The sequence below is a fragment of the Chiloscyllium plagiosum genome, chromosome 30, assembly GCF_004010195.1.
Source record: "Chiloscyllium plagiosum isolate BGI_BamShark_2017 chromosome 30, ASM401019v2, whole genome shotgun sequence".
Lineage (NCBI taxonomy): Eukaryota > Metazoa > Chordata > Chondrichthyes > Orectolobiformes > Hemiscylliidae > Chiloscyllium > Chiloscyllium plagiosum.
In genome coordinates, this window is record NC_057739.1 from 41,794,389 (window position 1) to 41,810,321 (window position 15,933).

General features: G+C 40.6%; 2 protein-coding genes across 7 annotated transcripts in view; both read right to left on the minus strand.

The window, feature by feature from the left end:
- Nucleotides 1–6,583, minus strand: part of LOC122564962 (torsin-1A-like) — a 22,845-nt gene extending 16,262 nt beyond the window's left edge. For 3 of the 4 annotated variants that reach the window (XR_006316048.1, XR_006316049.1, XM_043720519.1), the window contains exons 1-2: nt 1,143–2,311; nt 315–763 (exon numbers count right to left, since the gene is read on the minus strand). Coding sequence is in view for 2 of the 4 variants with exons in the window: in XM_043720519.1 (XP_043576454.1) it covers nt 315–684 (370 nt within the window). In the remaining 2 variants the exon portion in view is untranslated. Of the gene's footprint in view, nt 1–314; nt 764–1,142; nt 2,312–6,500 lie in introns of those variants that run through there. The other variant, XM_043720520.1, reaches the window with a different exon arrangement.
- LOC122564963 (torsin-1A-like) overlaps nt 3,027–15,933 on the minus strand; it is a 25,665-nt gene continuing 12,758 nt past the window's right edge. Inside the window, exons 4-7 of one of the 3 annotated variants that reach the window (XR_006316050.1) lie at nt 13,933–14,108; nt 13,439–13,566; nt 6,501–6,816; nt 3,029–3,368 (exon numbers count right to left, since the gene is read on the minus strand). Coding sequence is in view for 2 of the 3 variants with exons in the window: in XM_043720521.1 (XP_043576456.1) it covers nt 6,575–6,816; nt 13,439–13,566; nt 13,933–14,108 (546 nt within the window). In the remaining variant the exon portion in view is untranslated. Of the gene's footprint in view, nt 3,369–4,972; nt 6,817–13,438; nt 13,567–13,932; nt 14,109–15,933 lie in introns of those variants that run through there. The other 2 variants (XM_043720522.1, XM_043720521.1) reach the window with 2 other exon arrangements.

Here is a 15,933-nt window from a genome sequence, read left to right on the forward strand (position 1 = left end):
AAGTCACACAACACCAGTTCATAGTCCAACAGGTTTATTTGGAAGCACTGGCTTTTGGAGCGCTGCCTTACTTTGACCTCCTTGTGCCTCAATTGTGCTCCTATTCCTAATCATACATCTCATTATCATTTCTTTCCCTCTCTCCCCCAAACTCTGCACTTTTTACCTGCTGGCCTTATACCTGGGTCTGAACCCTAACCTTGCACCTTTTACCTGCTGACCCCGTAATTAGCACTGACCCCTGTCTGTGCACATTTCACCTGCTGACCCTTAACTAGCTCTGACCCTTGACCCTGCACCTTTTACCTGCTGACCTTTGACATCCAGCGGTACCCAGGCCTTGGTGCAACATTCCTGAAAGCGACAGCTGAAATAATAATAGGCTGTAGAGGCAGCTCCGATCAAGACGGCGGAGGTCGTGAAGGGCTCCAACGCGGCGGTCAGTCTTACGGAAAGGGACAGGGCGAAAAACATCGTCACCCACCTCCCTGGCGCCATCTTTCCAAGCGCGTACGGAAATGGAAACACGGAATATTTCCGCCCCGCGCGAATGGCGTGACTATACGTCACTACCGCCCCGCAGGTGGCGCCTCCGTTGCTCCCATTGGCTGTAGGCTGTACACGTGGTCGGTGGGGCGGGGCCAGTGGGAAGGTGTGAAGATGTTCAGGTGATCCCGCCGCCATATTGTTCTTTAGTCTTTGGTGTGACTTGGGTGTCACTGACAAAACCCAACGTTCTTGTTCTTCACTAACAGGCAGTCACCTGGGTGGACAAAGTCAGAAATCAGGTGATAGTCCAATAGGTTCATTCGACATCAGAAGCTTTCTGAGCACTGCTCTGACATCTGGTGAAGTGAGAGGGAAGTGCACAGAACACCGAATTTGTGAGCAGAGGGATCAAGGACAGATAAATCAAAAGGTCGTGTAAATGCTGTGTGTGACATATACCAGTCCAACTCATCTTGTACATTGAAGGTCCAGTACAACTGTAGATATATTACCAACCATTTCTGTTCTTTTAACTGAACTTTATCCCTGTGGACTGCTTACCATTTGAGGGAATGGAAGAGTCAATTACCTTATTGTTGACAGTTTGGGTTAACTCAAAAGGTCAGACCAGGTAAAAATAATAGATTTCTTACCTTAAAAACGGTTGTGAATCACTTGCTGGATTTTTCAGCAATCAATGAAATGTTCATGGATACTATTTCTGGGACTGGATTCGGCAGTTAGCTCAGTAAGTTGGAAGGTTAGTGTGTGATGCAAATTGATGCCAACATATGATCTCCCTCTGGATTTGGTCATTCATGACATCCTTGGCACCTCACCTTGCTTCATGCTTGCAAAGAGTTGCCCAAACTGCAAGCTCTGTGTAACCAATTATCCCTCTGCAGTGGAATGAGGTGATGAATTAATAACTGAGATGTGTTTTTATTCCATTGTATTGTTCCTGGATGTCTCCATGAGTAACTCCCTGCACCCTCCACTGGTTCACCTTCAGCCCCTTCTTTGTGATGGGGAATGCCTTCCCTTTTGTAGAACATTTTCCCCATTAAGAGATTATATCTGTGCATCTAGATAAGCTCAAGGTAGTCGGGAAGAGTCAGCAATCGTTTCATGACACCAAAATTGAGTTTAACCAATTTATAGGATTTCTTTCAAGGAGCTGAGGATGAAAGGGAACTGGCATATGTACTGTACTTGGATTTCCAGAGCCATTTAATAAGATGTAACATCAAAGGTTATTGCAAAAAATAAAAGCTTATGGTGTAAGGCTTATCAATTAGCCTGGATAGAAGATTGCATTAGATTGGTTCTGGAAAAGCACTGCAGGTCAGGCAGCATCCGAGGAGTAGGAAAAATCGACGTTTCGGGCAAAAGCCCTGCATCAGGAATCTATTGTTTTTACCTGGATAGAAGATTGCTTTATACCAACTAGACAAGAGAGTATGCATTAATGAGTCTTTGTCTGATTGACAGGATGTGGCCAGTTGAGTCCTGCAGGGGTCTGTGCTGGGTCTCAATGTTTTATAATTTATGTCAATGCCTTAGATAAATGTAGTAAACGCATTCAAGCTACCTTTGCAAACAACACAAAGATTAGTGAGAAGCTCTGTGTGAAGGAGACACAAGGACTTTACAGAAAGAATTAGATAGGTTGAGTGAATAGGCAAAAATCTGGCATGATGTAAAGAAATCAGAAGTTCTTCCCTTTGGCAGGAGTCATAGAATTTACACCATAGAAACAGACCCTTCATCCATGTCAACCAGGTATTCCAAATTAATCTACTCCCATTTGCCAGCATTTGACCCATATCCCTCTTAAACCCTTCCTATTCATACATGCATCCGGATGCCTTTTAAATGTTGTAATTGTGCCACTTCCTCTGGCAGCTCATTCCATAACGTGCCACTCTCTGTGTGAAAATGTTACCTCTCAGGTCCCTTTCAAATTTTTTTCCCCTCTCACCTTAAACCTTTATCTCTAATTTTGAACTCCCCCAACCTGAGGAAAATACCTTGTCTATTTACCCTATCCATGCCCCTCATACTTTTATATACCTCTATAAGGTCACCCCTCATCCTCTGATGCTTGAGGGAAAATAGCCCCAGCCTATTCAGCCTCTCCTTATAGTTCAAACCCTCCAATTGTGGTAATTCTTGTAAATCTTTTCTGAACCATTTAAAGTTTAGCATCATCCTTCCTATAAGCAGGGAGACCAGGTAGAATTTTAAAAAAACAAAATATTACTTAAAAGGAGAATGACTGCAGAGTTTTGAGGTGCAGAGGGATTTCAATGTTCTGGAGAATGAGTCACAAAGTTTGTGTGCAGTTACAGTGCATATTCAAGGAGCTGAATGGAGAATGTGGTGCTGGAAACGTACAGCAGGTCAAGCACCATCTAAGGAGCAGGGGGATCGATATTTTGGTCATAAGCCTTTTATCAGGAATCTGATTACGCCCGAAACATCGATTCTCCTACTCCTTGATAATGCCTGACCTGGTATACTTTTCCAGCACCACACTCTCGACTCTGATCTCCAGCATCTGCAGTCCTCACTTTCTTCAAGGAGCTGAATGGTCTACTTCTGCTCCTAATTTGTATGTTCACATTTTGAGACAATCAAGAGAAGACAGAATGGTTTCAGCATAGAAGAAGGCCATTCACTCCACTCCCCATGCTGGCTGTCTTGATCCACTCCCTTCCCATTTCTCCACATGCAAGTTTTCCTCATTTAGATCTGTATCCAATTCCTTTTTGAAAGTTATTATTGAATCTGCTTCCGTTGGTCTTTCACTGGTGTATATTCCAAATCATGACGACAACTTCTGGGCTTTGTGATAGTAAAAAGGGAGCATTACATCCCTGCAACAAAACAAAATTAGGATGAAAAATGTCCACTTTTTAACAGCAGCTGTGTCCAGCAGGTGGATGGAATGACAGTCATCTGTGCACAAATGCTCAGCAAAAAAGCTTTAATTAATCTTATTCACAGAATACTGCTAAGTACAATCACATTTGTAGCAGCCAATTCACAAATAGCAATAAGATCAATAACCAAAATTTTGTGGCTTAATACAGGTTTGAGGGAGAAGTAATGGTTAGGTCAGTGCCAGATTGCCCTGTTGTTCTTCAAATAGTGCAATAGGATCTTCTACCCTAAGTTCTCCTGAGAGGGCAAGTTGGAAGACAGCAGCTTGTACAGTGCAGCAACTCACTCAGTATTGCAAGGAAAGGTCCTGAAGTAATCCACTTAAGAGTTGTGTCATGTGCACAAATCTAAGTACCAATCCAACCTAAGTCAATTAAACTGTGTAGTTTTAGTCATAAGCTGTGAGTTAATGTCCACGGTTAGGAAAACAGACACAGCCCCACTATTTTGCTGGTTAATGTGCTCAATTGTCTGAAGTGGTGCTTGAACCCATGACTCTCTGATTCTGAGCCAAGCAGTTAAAACACTGCTCTTTCTGGTCAGAATTCTATTCTTTAAATTGGTCTGAGAATCTTCAATAAGTGTCAATTACCAGGGAAACAGGAGTTTAATGCTTCACTCATTCAGATGCAGACCTGATTTTCAGGTGAAGGCATCAAAATTAGAGTGGTGCTGGAGAAGCACAGCAGGTCAGGCAGCATCTGAGGGGCAGGAAGGAAAAAAGATGTTTTGGGCAAAAGACCTTCATCAGGAGGGTTTCTGGTGAAGGGCTTTTGCCCAAAACATAGATTTCCCTGCTTCTTGGATGCTGCCTGACCTGCTGTGCTTCTCCAGCACCACTCTAATCTTGACACTGGTCTCCAGCATCTGCAGTACCAACTTCCATCTTTCAGGTGAAGGCATCCTGTGAGGGCCAAGTACATCCGCACAATGATATTTCTAAACTAGGAATACTAGACAACTATTTCCCAAAACTGATGTTCCAGTTTAATTCACAAGTATTTGACTGAATCAAATAAAACTGTATTAAAATGCCCTGAACTAGTCCACTGAGGTTTGTATATATGACACAACTTTTAAGTACAATCCATTCTAAGTCAGATTGAACCATGTAGTTTTAGTCATAAGCTGTAAATCAGTGATCACGGTAAGAAAAACAAATACTGCTTCACTAGTTTGCTGTCACGAGCACAAATTCACCTGTCAAACCGATATACCTGGATGGTTTTTCTTTTGCTTCTGAAAGAGCCATTGGACTCCAAAACGTTTGCTCTTTCTCTATCCACAGATGTTGCTAGACCTACTGAGTTTCACCAGCGCAATATATATATATATATCAGATTGCCAGCTTCTGTATTATTTAGCTTCTATGTTAGAATGTCTTTTTGGACACATTGAGTGTACTCTGTCATTTATGTTCAATGCATCAACTCTTAATCCCAGATTGCCAAAGGTTGTGCACGAGTACTCCTGCCTTCCAAGGATATGGCTAGGAGAAAGTGAGGACTGCAGATGCTGGAGATCAGAGCTGAAATCAGGCAGCATCCAAGGAGCAGGAGAATCGACGTTTCGGGCATGAGCCCTTCTTCAGGAAAGGATATAGCTATACCTGTTCCTTAAACAACTCAATTGGTGATGCATTTTTGGCTGTACAGCAGCAATGCAATCCACATTTACACAAGCCTCGAAGCAAGGAGTTTTTTCTCCCCTTTGGAGACTGTTACAGGAATTAGATATTGCAGTGAAATCATCATTATCTATTCTGCTCAGGGATGGCTGGTGTGGGCTAATAAAAATATTGCAGTACTGACTCCTATCAATCTTAGTTTACACCTTATTTTTTCATTCTATCTTAAATTCCTCAAAATGGAAGTTTAAAAGGTCACAAGTTGAAATATTGGGATCTGAAACTCAGTAGCTACTGTGGAACTCCAACCAAGTTATAAGAGCTTTGCTTCTTCTCACATGATGTGGAGGTGCTAGTGTTGGACTAGGGTACACAAAGTCAGATGTCACACAACACCAGTTTGGCAACAGCTTTATTCGCAATGACAAGCTTTTGGAACATTGTTCTTTCGTCAGATGATGTCCTGGTTGGACGATAACCTGGTGTTGTGTGACTTCTCACTTTGTCCTCTCTAACAGATCTCTCAAAGCAGCTCACAACCCACTCTCACAGTGCTCACTGAGGGGTCATGACAATTTTCAGATTTTGAAATGGTGTCACAGTAGGAAAAGGTTTGAGATGTATTGACCTTAAACATTTCACTCACACTTCATGCATAATTTAACTTTGCAAAAAAAATAAGTTTCAAGTGCTTGGACTCAACTCTTTCTAATGTCACTGGTGGATTACATCTTAATCCAATATCGTGATCATTAATTCTTTTAAAATGTACAAGATTATACGTTTAACACCATTTAGGCACTTGTCAATAATCCATTTGTTTACAGATGCTGCATTCTCTACCCTTCCCTGTACACATCAGAAGCCTGGACAATAAGTAAAGATCTGCAGAAAAAAACAGGTTTTTAAAAGTGTGCACACTGAGATCTCTGCTACAAATTTCACATACTACCCATAAGACAAATGAGCAAAAATAACTCTGCAAAGTGACATGTCCGTATTTTAGCCATTTGTTCATGGGTCTTTTCCAGCAGCCAAAGTGGTGACTGCAGAAAAAGGGCTCATCCCCAGTTCTGAGGAAGGGTCACTTGACCCAAAACGTTAACTCAGATCTCTCTCCACAGATGCTGCCAGATCTGATGAGCTTCACCAGCAATTTCTGTTTTTGCTGCAGCTTGCAGTTGGATAACAACTGTCACAGAATGGTGGACAGATGTGCTGCTGTGGATGTATGAGTCAAAGAGTGTGGTGCTGGAAAAGCACAGGTGGTCAGGCAGCATTTGAGGATCAGAAGAGTCGATGTTTCGGGTTGGTACAATACAGACAAGTATGGTACACCATGACAGCAGATCACCTAACTGGCAGAAATGGACACCAGCAGGTACAACAGGCTAGTTATTGAGTGATTCTGTTAAAAGAATTGTAAGTGGATAAGTACCTCATCAATCAGTCCCAGAGATTCTGCAAACACCAAGGAGATATGCAAAAGTTTCCTTCTGTAGGTTCTTCAACTTAGAAATACAAGTTTACTTTGGAAGCTACAGTCTTACAGCCTTTTTGTGACAGCAGCTTCTCTTCTGGGTAGTAGACCATACTGCTTGCAATTGTGGTGACAATGCTCTCACTGATCCTTTTACCTCTGGATGCAATTTCAGCTCTCACGCAGGACTCAACGTGTTTGAACTCCAGGGGTAGGAAAGGAATGAAATGGTCAATCAAGTTGCTTTGGATGAGAGCAGTCTGCCAGAAACCACCTACAATGGAAATATTTTTAAATATTAATAATTTTCTTTTTTTATGATTTTCAGAAAGATTAAATGCCTCCTTTCAGTGCTAATTTCTCTCATGTAGGCATGACTCTGATGTTCATCGCCCCTCTCCCCAAACTCATTATCCTAATGGTCATTGGCCACTTGAGGCTTGTTTAAAAAAAATTATCTGTTCAGTCACTGGATGTGGGCTGGGCCACCACTTATTGACCATCCTCTGCTGCTTTTGAGAAGGCTGAGATAGGCTTTCTTCTTGAGCCGCTGGAGTTTGTGTTGTGTAGGTACACCCACTATGCAGTTAGGGAGGGGATTCCAGAATTTTGACCCAGCAACACTGAAGAGACAGTGATATATTTTCAAGTCAGAATGGTGAGTGGCTTGGAGGGATATTTTCAGGTAGTGGTGGCCCATTGCATCTGCCACCCTTAGCTCTCTAGATGGAAGCAGTTGTAGGTTTGGAAGGTGCTGTTGAAAGAGCCTTGGTGAACTTCTGCAGTACATTTTGAAGATGGTACACATTGTTGCTACAGAGTGTTGGAGGTGGAGTGACTGAATGTTTGTGGATGTGGTTCCAATCAAACAGACCGCTTTGACTTGGATACATCACACTTCCTGAATATTGTTGGAGCTGCACCCATCCAGGCAAGTGGAGAGTATTCCATCACACTCGTGAGTTGTGTCTTGTAGAAGGTGGACAGGCTTTGGGGAGTCAGGGGATGAGATTATTTTTAAAAATTCATTCACAGGATGTTGGTTTCGCTGGCCAAGCCAGCATTTTTTCCCATTCCTAATTTCCCAGAGGGAAGTTAAGAGTCAAATTGTTATGGATCTGGAGTCACATGTCGGCCAGACTGAGTAAAGGTGGCAGTTTCCTTTACCAAAGAACTTTCATAAAGACAAACCCAGGTTTTTCCTGACAATCAGCAATGGTTTCATGGTCATCATTAGACACTTAATTCCAGATCTTTTATTGAATTCAGATTCTACAATCTGCTATAGTGGGATTTAAACCAGGTCCCCAGAATATCGCCTGGGTCTATGGATTAATATCTGGATTAATGGTGCTGGAAGAGTTCAGGCAGCATCTAAGGAGCAGCGAAATCGACATTTCGGGCAAAAGCCCTTCATCAGGAATAAAGGCAGAGAGCCTGAAGTGAGGAGAGATAAGCTAGAGGAGGGTGGGAGTGGGGGGAAATGAGGAAACTGTTGAAGTCCACATTGATGCCCTGGGGTTGAAGTGTTCCGAGGCGGAAGATGAGGCGTTCTTCCTACAGGCGTCTGGTGGTGACCTCTATATGGATTAATAGTCTAGCAATAATACCATTAGGCCGTTACATCCCCTTAGATAGTAGGTGTTGGATTGATAACCTTTGATCTAGCCTTTTGGCACTTAAAGTTAGCAACCTTTCCCATCGCTACAAATGAGAAGTTTAAGAAGGAGTCACAAGTCAGTGACCAGAAAAAGAAGCACAAGAGATGGTTTGCCCTTTGTTAGCACTGAGACCAGTTAAAGTCTTGTGGCGTATCCCAAACTCTAGGCCAAACACTCCGACCTTCTCCCACTTAGGGCCTGATGGCCACGGAAGGTGTTTCATAATGCAGCCAAACAGATCCTACAAGTCCTTTCAATACACCTCTGCTAGGCAGAGAGAGCAGGAGAGAGTTTCCTGGTCAACCAGAACCAGGTGGTGGCTGCAGCACAACTGCCTCTGTGTTAATAAACTCCACGTTCAGGATCTTGCCATGAGCAAGCATGATTCTTATTTCCAAAGACTACAATGCACACACATCAGTCATAGAAATCCCCTTAATGAACTCAACACAACCTTGGTTCTTGTTATCAAACTAGAGATTGAAACCATTATGGTTCAGCTGGTCATAGATCAACTTGCTGGATCACAGTAGACTCAATCATTTCACATATGGCTCACCTGTCACTCAAATTGCAATACATCCATGAGCACTGGCTGAAAAAAAGCTTATTTATAAATTTTATAAGTGAAAAGAATTGGCTGGCATTCTTCAAAGCTGTTGTGTTTGGCACAGATTTAAAAGCTTAGGAATGTTCTTACTCCCCCTCACCTCCCCCTTGCATTGCTGAACAAGGTGAATCAAAGCTTTCAGCACAGATATACAGATGGCAGACTGAGGCATAGTCAGAACTTTAACAGAGATGGAGAAACTGCACCTAATAAAGGATAGCAGGACACCATTTAGCTCCTCCAACCTACCATCCAATGGTAGAAGGCTCAACTGCAACCTAGCTCCACAAACCCACCTTTGCCCAATGTCCTTAATTCCCTTGGCTAATAAGCACCAACCAATCATAAAAAGTAATATTAACATTTTATCCAGCAGTAAGTGCAATTTGTGGTAGAGAGACCAAAATTTCAACCAACCTTTGCATTTGGAAGTATTTGCTAATTTCACTATAAAAGCTCTGGCATTCATTATTAGGCAAAGACTGCTACTCAGAATCTCCAACTGGTGGAAATGGAACCTCTGAATCTACCCTTTCCTCTTTAATATTTTGCAAATATCATTCAAATGAAAACAATCTTAATTTGTCTAATCTGTCTTGGTTGAATTTGATGAAATGGCAGCAGAGAAAAGATATAGTACTAACTCTTTGAGTTTTCTTATTAAAAGGTGTTCTTGAGGTCATTAGCTTTGCCTTTTTCTTTTCATAGTCCTTTCAATTTTTAATATAGAATTATAAAACACAGTACAGAAGGCAACCATTCAAACCCTGGTGTATGCCATGGGTAACAAATGCTGGTCTTGCCGTCCTTTGAAAATGTAAGGAAAACATGTTGGTTCTCTTTAAGAGTAACCCAACTTGCTAACCTTTTCCACGTAGCCGTGCAATGCTCTTCTTGTCAGAAAATTATTCACTTTTGTTTTGAAAGTCACGCTTGAGTTGGTCTTCATCAGAATCTTAGGCAGTGCATTGCAGATCTTAACCATTTGCTAGTTGAAATGAAAAGATTTTTGAATTGGGTGTCCTCTGCCCTTGATTCTTTGGTCAACAGAAACAGTTCCTTCTGATCTACTCTATGCAGATTTCTCATAATTGAGTAGCTCTGTCGAACCTCTTAATCATCTCTGAAGGGAATGGCCGTAACTTCACTAGTCTATCCATTTAATAAAATTCCTGGTCCATGTGTGATAAACAAATGTTATTGTTTTCATCATTTGAATTTTTCAAAAAGAAATAGAGGCAGCTGGGTTTTAGTTAGTCATGCGAAGGTAATATTTTAAAAAAGTGCCAGGAGGTCATTTGAGGACAGTGAGTTAAAGCATATGACCTAAGCCAACTGCATCTTCCCTGCAGTGTTAACCAATAAAATATTTATACAGTTGAGTTTATGACAGAAGGAGTATACTCATTAAGGTAATTAGTTTCATTTCCAATTCACAACAAAAGGTTCATGTTTTCAGATCTGAAGAATCCTGGAGTATAGTTCAGAAAGTAAGTTTGTTTTTGGCCCAACAGGTTAACCAACATTTTCAGTTCAGTTCAGGAGAATTAGTCACTTCTGCATTAGCGGTTTCTAGACTGTAGATCCTCCATGCCACAAAAGTTTGGATAGAAGCCTTCAAGTTTTTAAAAGTGAAAATGTTCAAGTCATCAGAATTATGAGAAGTATGCATTCACTGATTCAGAAAGGAATCATAAAACTGTCTCAGCAGTCCAAGAGAAAGCAACTGTGGAAAGTCAATTAAATAAGATTTAAAAGGCTGAGACATGAGTGTTATCTCTTGGGATTGAGTCTCTGTATTGGAGCACTTTGCCAAACTGGTTGAAACTTTGCTTTTGATATTTGTGTTAAGATTTTCTATCTGTAAGTGGTTTTGATTTTTTTCTTATTTTGTGTAATAAACTTGTGTTCTATTGTAAAAGAATATCTGCAGTCTTGTGTGAATATGTTTAAAAGACTGACTACATGTAATCAACTGTAAAAATTAAACAGATGATCGATCAAGGCAGATTATATTCCTGTCCAATATTACCATTAGGTGGGATCATAATACAAGGAATCATTCTTGTCAATCTTTTCTATACCCTTTCTAATGCCTTTACGTCCTTCCTAAAGAATCTTTTGCTTAAAGTAGAAATTAGCACTCCAGATGACACTGAACCATTGCTTTGTAAACGTTCATGACATCATAATTTTGTATTCTATAGCTCTACTTATAAATGTAGAGAAACAAAAACAATATCGAAGATATTGTGATGAAAAATGTGTGATTTATAATTATTTTAGATTTTAATAGCAGCATATGGGTGCTGAAGAGCTTAAAAAGAAAAATAGATCAGTTCTTCTAAAACAGTGACATAATCCAGGATGTATCAAAGAGCAAATGATAGTAAAACCAAAGAGTGCTAACGGAAAATTGGATACAACTTGTTGTTTATCACAGGCATAAACAATGAAGGTTATTAACTTGTTTTCAGGTTATAATAATCATGCATTGATTTTTGGTTTAGAAAACTGAAATTGAGAATTGTCAGGGCAGTTTGTAGGAAATCAGAGGGTGTTGAGAAACAGCATAATCCCTGTCTCAGAAATGAGATATTCAGAGCAGTTGAAGGAATGAGTTAACATCAGAAATTGGAAAACTGCCAGTATGACTCTCATATTCAGAAAGGGAGGGAGGCAAAAAGCAGGTAACTATGGGTGATTAGCCGATGATCTATTGTTGAAAAAAAATGTTGGAATCAATTACTGAAGAAGCAGCACATTTGAAGAAGCAGCACATTTGGAAAACCATAATATAATTGTGTAGAGTTAGCATGGCCACATAAAAGGTAAATCATGTCTGATTAATTTATTCAAGATTTTCAAGAAAGTCTCAACCAGAATGAATAGAGGGGAACCAGTAGATGTGTCATATTTGGACTTTCAAAAGGAATTCAACAAGGTACCTCACAGATGGTTAAGTCATAACAGTCCATAGCCCATGGTGTTGAAGGTAATATATTGGCATAGATAGAGAATTGGCTAATGGGCAGGAAACAGCGAGTGGGGATAAGAGGTTCTTTTTCAAATTGGGAGCCTGTAACCAGTGGGGTTCCACAGGAATCGGTACTGAGACCACAACTGTTCACAATACACATTAATAAATTTGGAGATGATATGAAAATAGGTGAAAAGGCAGAGTTGCGAGATGGATACAAATAATTTACAGAGAGATACTGGCAGGTTAAGTAAATGGCCAAAAAGTTGGTAAATGGAGGATAATGTGGCAAAATACAAAGTTGTTCATTGTGGAAGGGAGAACAAAAGAACAATATTATTTAAATTAAGAAAAACTGCAGAAGGCTGCAACACAGAGGAACTCGGGAGTACTTGTGCATAAAACACAGAAAGACAGCATACAGGTAACCAGCAAGGCTCATGAAATGTTGGCCGTTATTTCAAGAGAGTTGGAGTATGAGAGTAGGGAAGGCTTACTGCAACTGTACAAGGTGCTGGGGAGACAACATCTACAATACCTTTATGCAGTTTAGGTTCCCTCATTTAAGGAAAGATATCACTTCATTGGAGGCAGTTCTGAAAAGGTTCACAAGGATAATCCACAATATTGCGGGATTGTTTTATGAGTGAAGGGTAAACAGGTTGGGACTGTACTCTCTTGGAGTATGGAAGCATGAGAGGTGATCTCATTGAAACATATCAGATGCTCAAAGGACTTGGCAGGTACATGCTGAGAGGATGCTTCATCTAAGGGAGAGTCTCAGACCAGAGGGCGTAGTCTCAGATATGAGGGGCTCCAATTTAAGACTAAGATGAAGAGGAATTTCTTCTCTCAGAAGGTACAGAGGTTTTGGAACTCCTTGCCACAATGAGCTGTGGGGACAGAATCATTTGCAAGTTTAAGGCTGAGATAGATTCTTATCAATAGGAGAATGAAAGATTAAGGGGAAAATGCAGGTAGTGGATGTGAGGAATATCAGATCAGCCATGATACTATTGAATGGTGGAACAGGCTTGAAAGACCCAATGGTTTACTCCAGTTCCTATTTCTTATGGGCTTATGGTAAAAAAGTTTAATTTGTGCAACTTTCAGACCAAGAGTGTTTGGTTAGAAAACTGTAGGCTATTAGAAGCTGTGAAAGTCTCTCAGTTTTGCAAACATTCATGTGAAAATACCCCACAGTTCACAGGAGAGAATCTGGGGAGAATGATATAATTTCTCTGGATTCAAATCACTCTGAAGTGATGGTGTTGGGAAAGAGGTTGAAACTCTGTTTTGCTGAATGTTTGAACATTTCTCTAACCATGTTCTCTATCTCGTCTTTATTTTCACCTTTTGCACAATAAGTTTATGTTGTTAAAGAAACTGTACAGCCTCATGTGACTATGTTTCAGTGACTGACGACCACAAACTAAAATAAACCAATTATCTATCAAGCCAGGTTTAATTCCGGGATCTGAAAACATCATTCACTAGTACTATCAGCTGGGATCATAACAATGTACACAGTTGTTCAAAAATAGACCGGTCATGGGGAGGAACTGTGAAACAGACAGAATATATTTTGCCGATCACAATTTTTGTTCACTATTTTATTCTCCACTTGTGAGTGACGTGAACTTACTGTTGCTATTGTTGAAGACTGTCAAGGAGAGTTCCTCTTCTAGCTGACTCAGCTTAATGCTCTCCCTTTCCTTTCCATTCATCAAAATGTTTAGGGTAAATTCACTTATCTTGTCACCACCAGTATTGCTATTCAGATTTAAAAAAAAAACAAATGTCATTCAGGGTTTCTTCTGCTTCGTTGCAAAATGTTTACATTTAATTTTGTCGTGGAACGTATTACAATGGACAATTTCAGCCTCGCTTGTTGGACAGGAATCCCAGGGGATTGGATGGAATATCAGCTTTACCCCTGCTCAATATTGTACTCAACTGACTTCGATAGCAAGTTAAGCCAGAGTATAAAACCAGCATTGCACCCAATTCCATTGGTTAGAGTTGGTTGATAGGTTAGAGAATTGTCAAATGGTATCAAACTCTTAGAAATATCATGACTCTCCCCTGTTTGATCACAAGTGGGAACCCTACCAAATTTATTTCCATTCCAGTCCTTACCTTAAGAAGATGAATATTGCTTTTCTGTAATCCACTTTGTCAACATCACTGCTGTAGTCCAGGAAAGGTTTGATTGCATTAATGAGACCTGGATGCATTTTGTCCATTTCATCAAAAATAAACATTGATCTGGCACATTGTGAAACATTTCCATGAATCCACCTCCGTAAGTCACTCTGTACAATGAAAAACAAATTGCCCATCATAGGATGCTTGCTTCACCTCTACATTAAAAAAAATTTACATCCACTTATTTGATGTCGTTGGTTCCTTTAAAAATAAATTAAAATAATAATAATCACTGTGAGAGTGTTTTCCCCTCTGGTTAGGGAACTTAGAGCACAAGGTCACAGTCTTAGGACGAAATCAGCATTTAGGACCGAGATGAAAACTTTCACCAGAAGGGCTGTGATCTTCAGAATTCTTTTTTTACCATGGATAGCATGGATTTCTTATTTGTTTGTTCATGGCATGTTGGCGTTGCTGGCTGGGATGGCATTTATCCTTTGAACACTGGCTTGCTAGCCATTTCAGAGAGCATTTAAGAGCCAACTACCTTGCTGTAGTTTTGGAGTCACACGCCAGGTAAGGCTAGCAAATTTCTTTCCCTTAAGGACATTAGTGATCCAGTGACAATGAACAATGGTTGTATGGTCAATATTAGATGAACTTTTTATTCCAAATTTTTATTCAGTTTTAATTTCAACATCTTCCATGGTGGGGTTCAAACACTGTCCCCAGAACACTAATAATAAAAACGTAGTATTGTAGAAATTCAGCAGGTCCGGCAGTGGAGAGAAAATGAGTTGGTACAATGACTCTTCTTTGGAACCAAAGAACAGTCATATCAGACTCAAAACATTACCTCTGTTTCTCCACAGTTGTGGTCAAACCTGCTGAGTTTTAATTTCAAATCTCCAGCATCTGCCATATTTTGCTTTTGTTCAGCAAAACATTAGTCTAGCGCTATGGATTACGAATCTGGTAACAGTATAATTGTGCCATTGCCTTCCCATTTTTTTCTTGATTATATTGAAAACAGAAAGTCAATACATTTTTAAACCTGAAGGGTATAGGGACGGTCCAAGAAAGTGGAATTACAGTGATAGAGCAGCCATGATCAAAATATAACTAGTGGAGTGCCACATGTATCATCCCCATGACCCCAATTCTATTTATGTTAATGATTTAATATAGGAAATTAATATAGGAAAGTGTGAGATGATGTAGGAAGAGTCAAAGGCAAACTATCATTGAAATGGAGAAAAACTCCAGCACAGAAGGTTTTGGGTATAATTACGTATGAAGCACAAAAGGTTAACATGCAAGTGCAGCCAGTAATTAAGCTAGAGGGTTGGAGTTTAAAATAAGGAAATTGTGTTACAACTATATAGCATGTTGGTGAGGCTGAACCTGTAGTACTACATGGTCAGACAGCATCCAAGGAACAGGGAAGTCAATGTTTTGGGCCAATGTCCTTAGGAAGGGTTTTGGCCAGAAACGTTGACATTCCTACTCCTCGGACGCTGTCTGACCTGCTGTGCTTTTCTAGCTTCACATCTATTAGCTCTGGCTTCCAGCATCTGCAGTCCTTACCGTCTCCTGGAGCTTTGGTCCCTGTATTTAAGAAAGGTGTATTGACATTGGAGAGAGCTCAAAAGAAATTCACTAGGCTGATTTTTGGGAAGAAAGTGAGGTCTGCAGATGCTGGAGATCAGAGCTGAAAATGTGTTGCTGGAAAAGCGCAGCAGGTCAGGCAGCATCCAGGGAACAGGAGAATCGACGTTTCGGGCATAAACCCTTCTTCAGGAATGAGGAAAGTTTGTCCAGCAGGCTGAGATAAAAGGTAGGGAGGAGGGACTTGGGGGAGGGGCGTCGGAAATGTGATAGGTGGAAAGAGGTCAAGGTGAGGGTGATAGGTCAGACGGGAGTGGGGGCGGAGAGGTCGGGAAGAAGATTGCAGGTTAGGAAGGCGGTGCTGAGTTCGATGGATTTGACTGA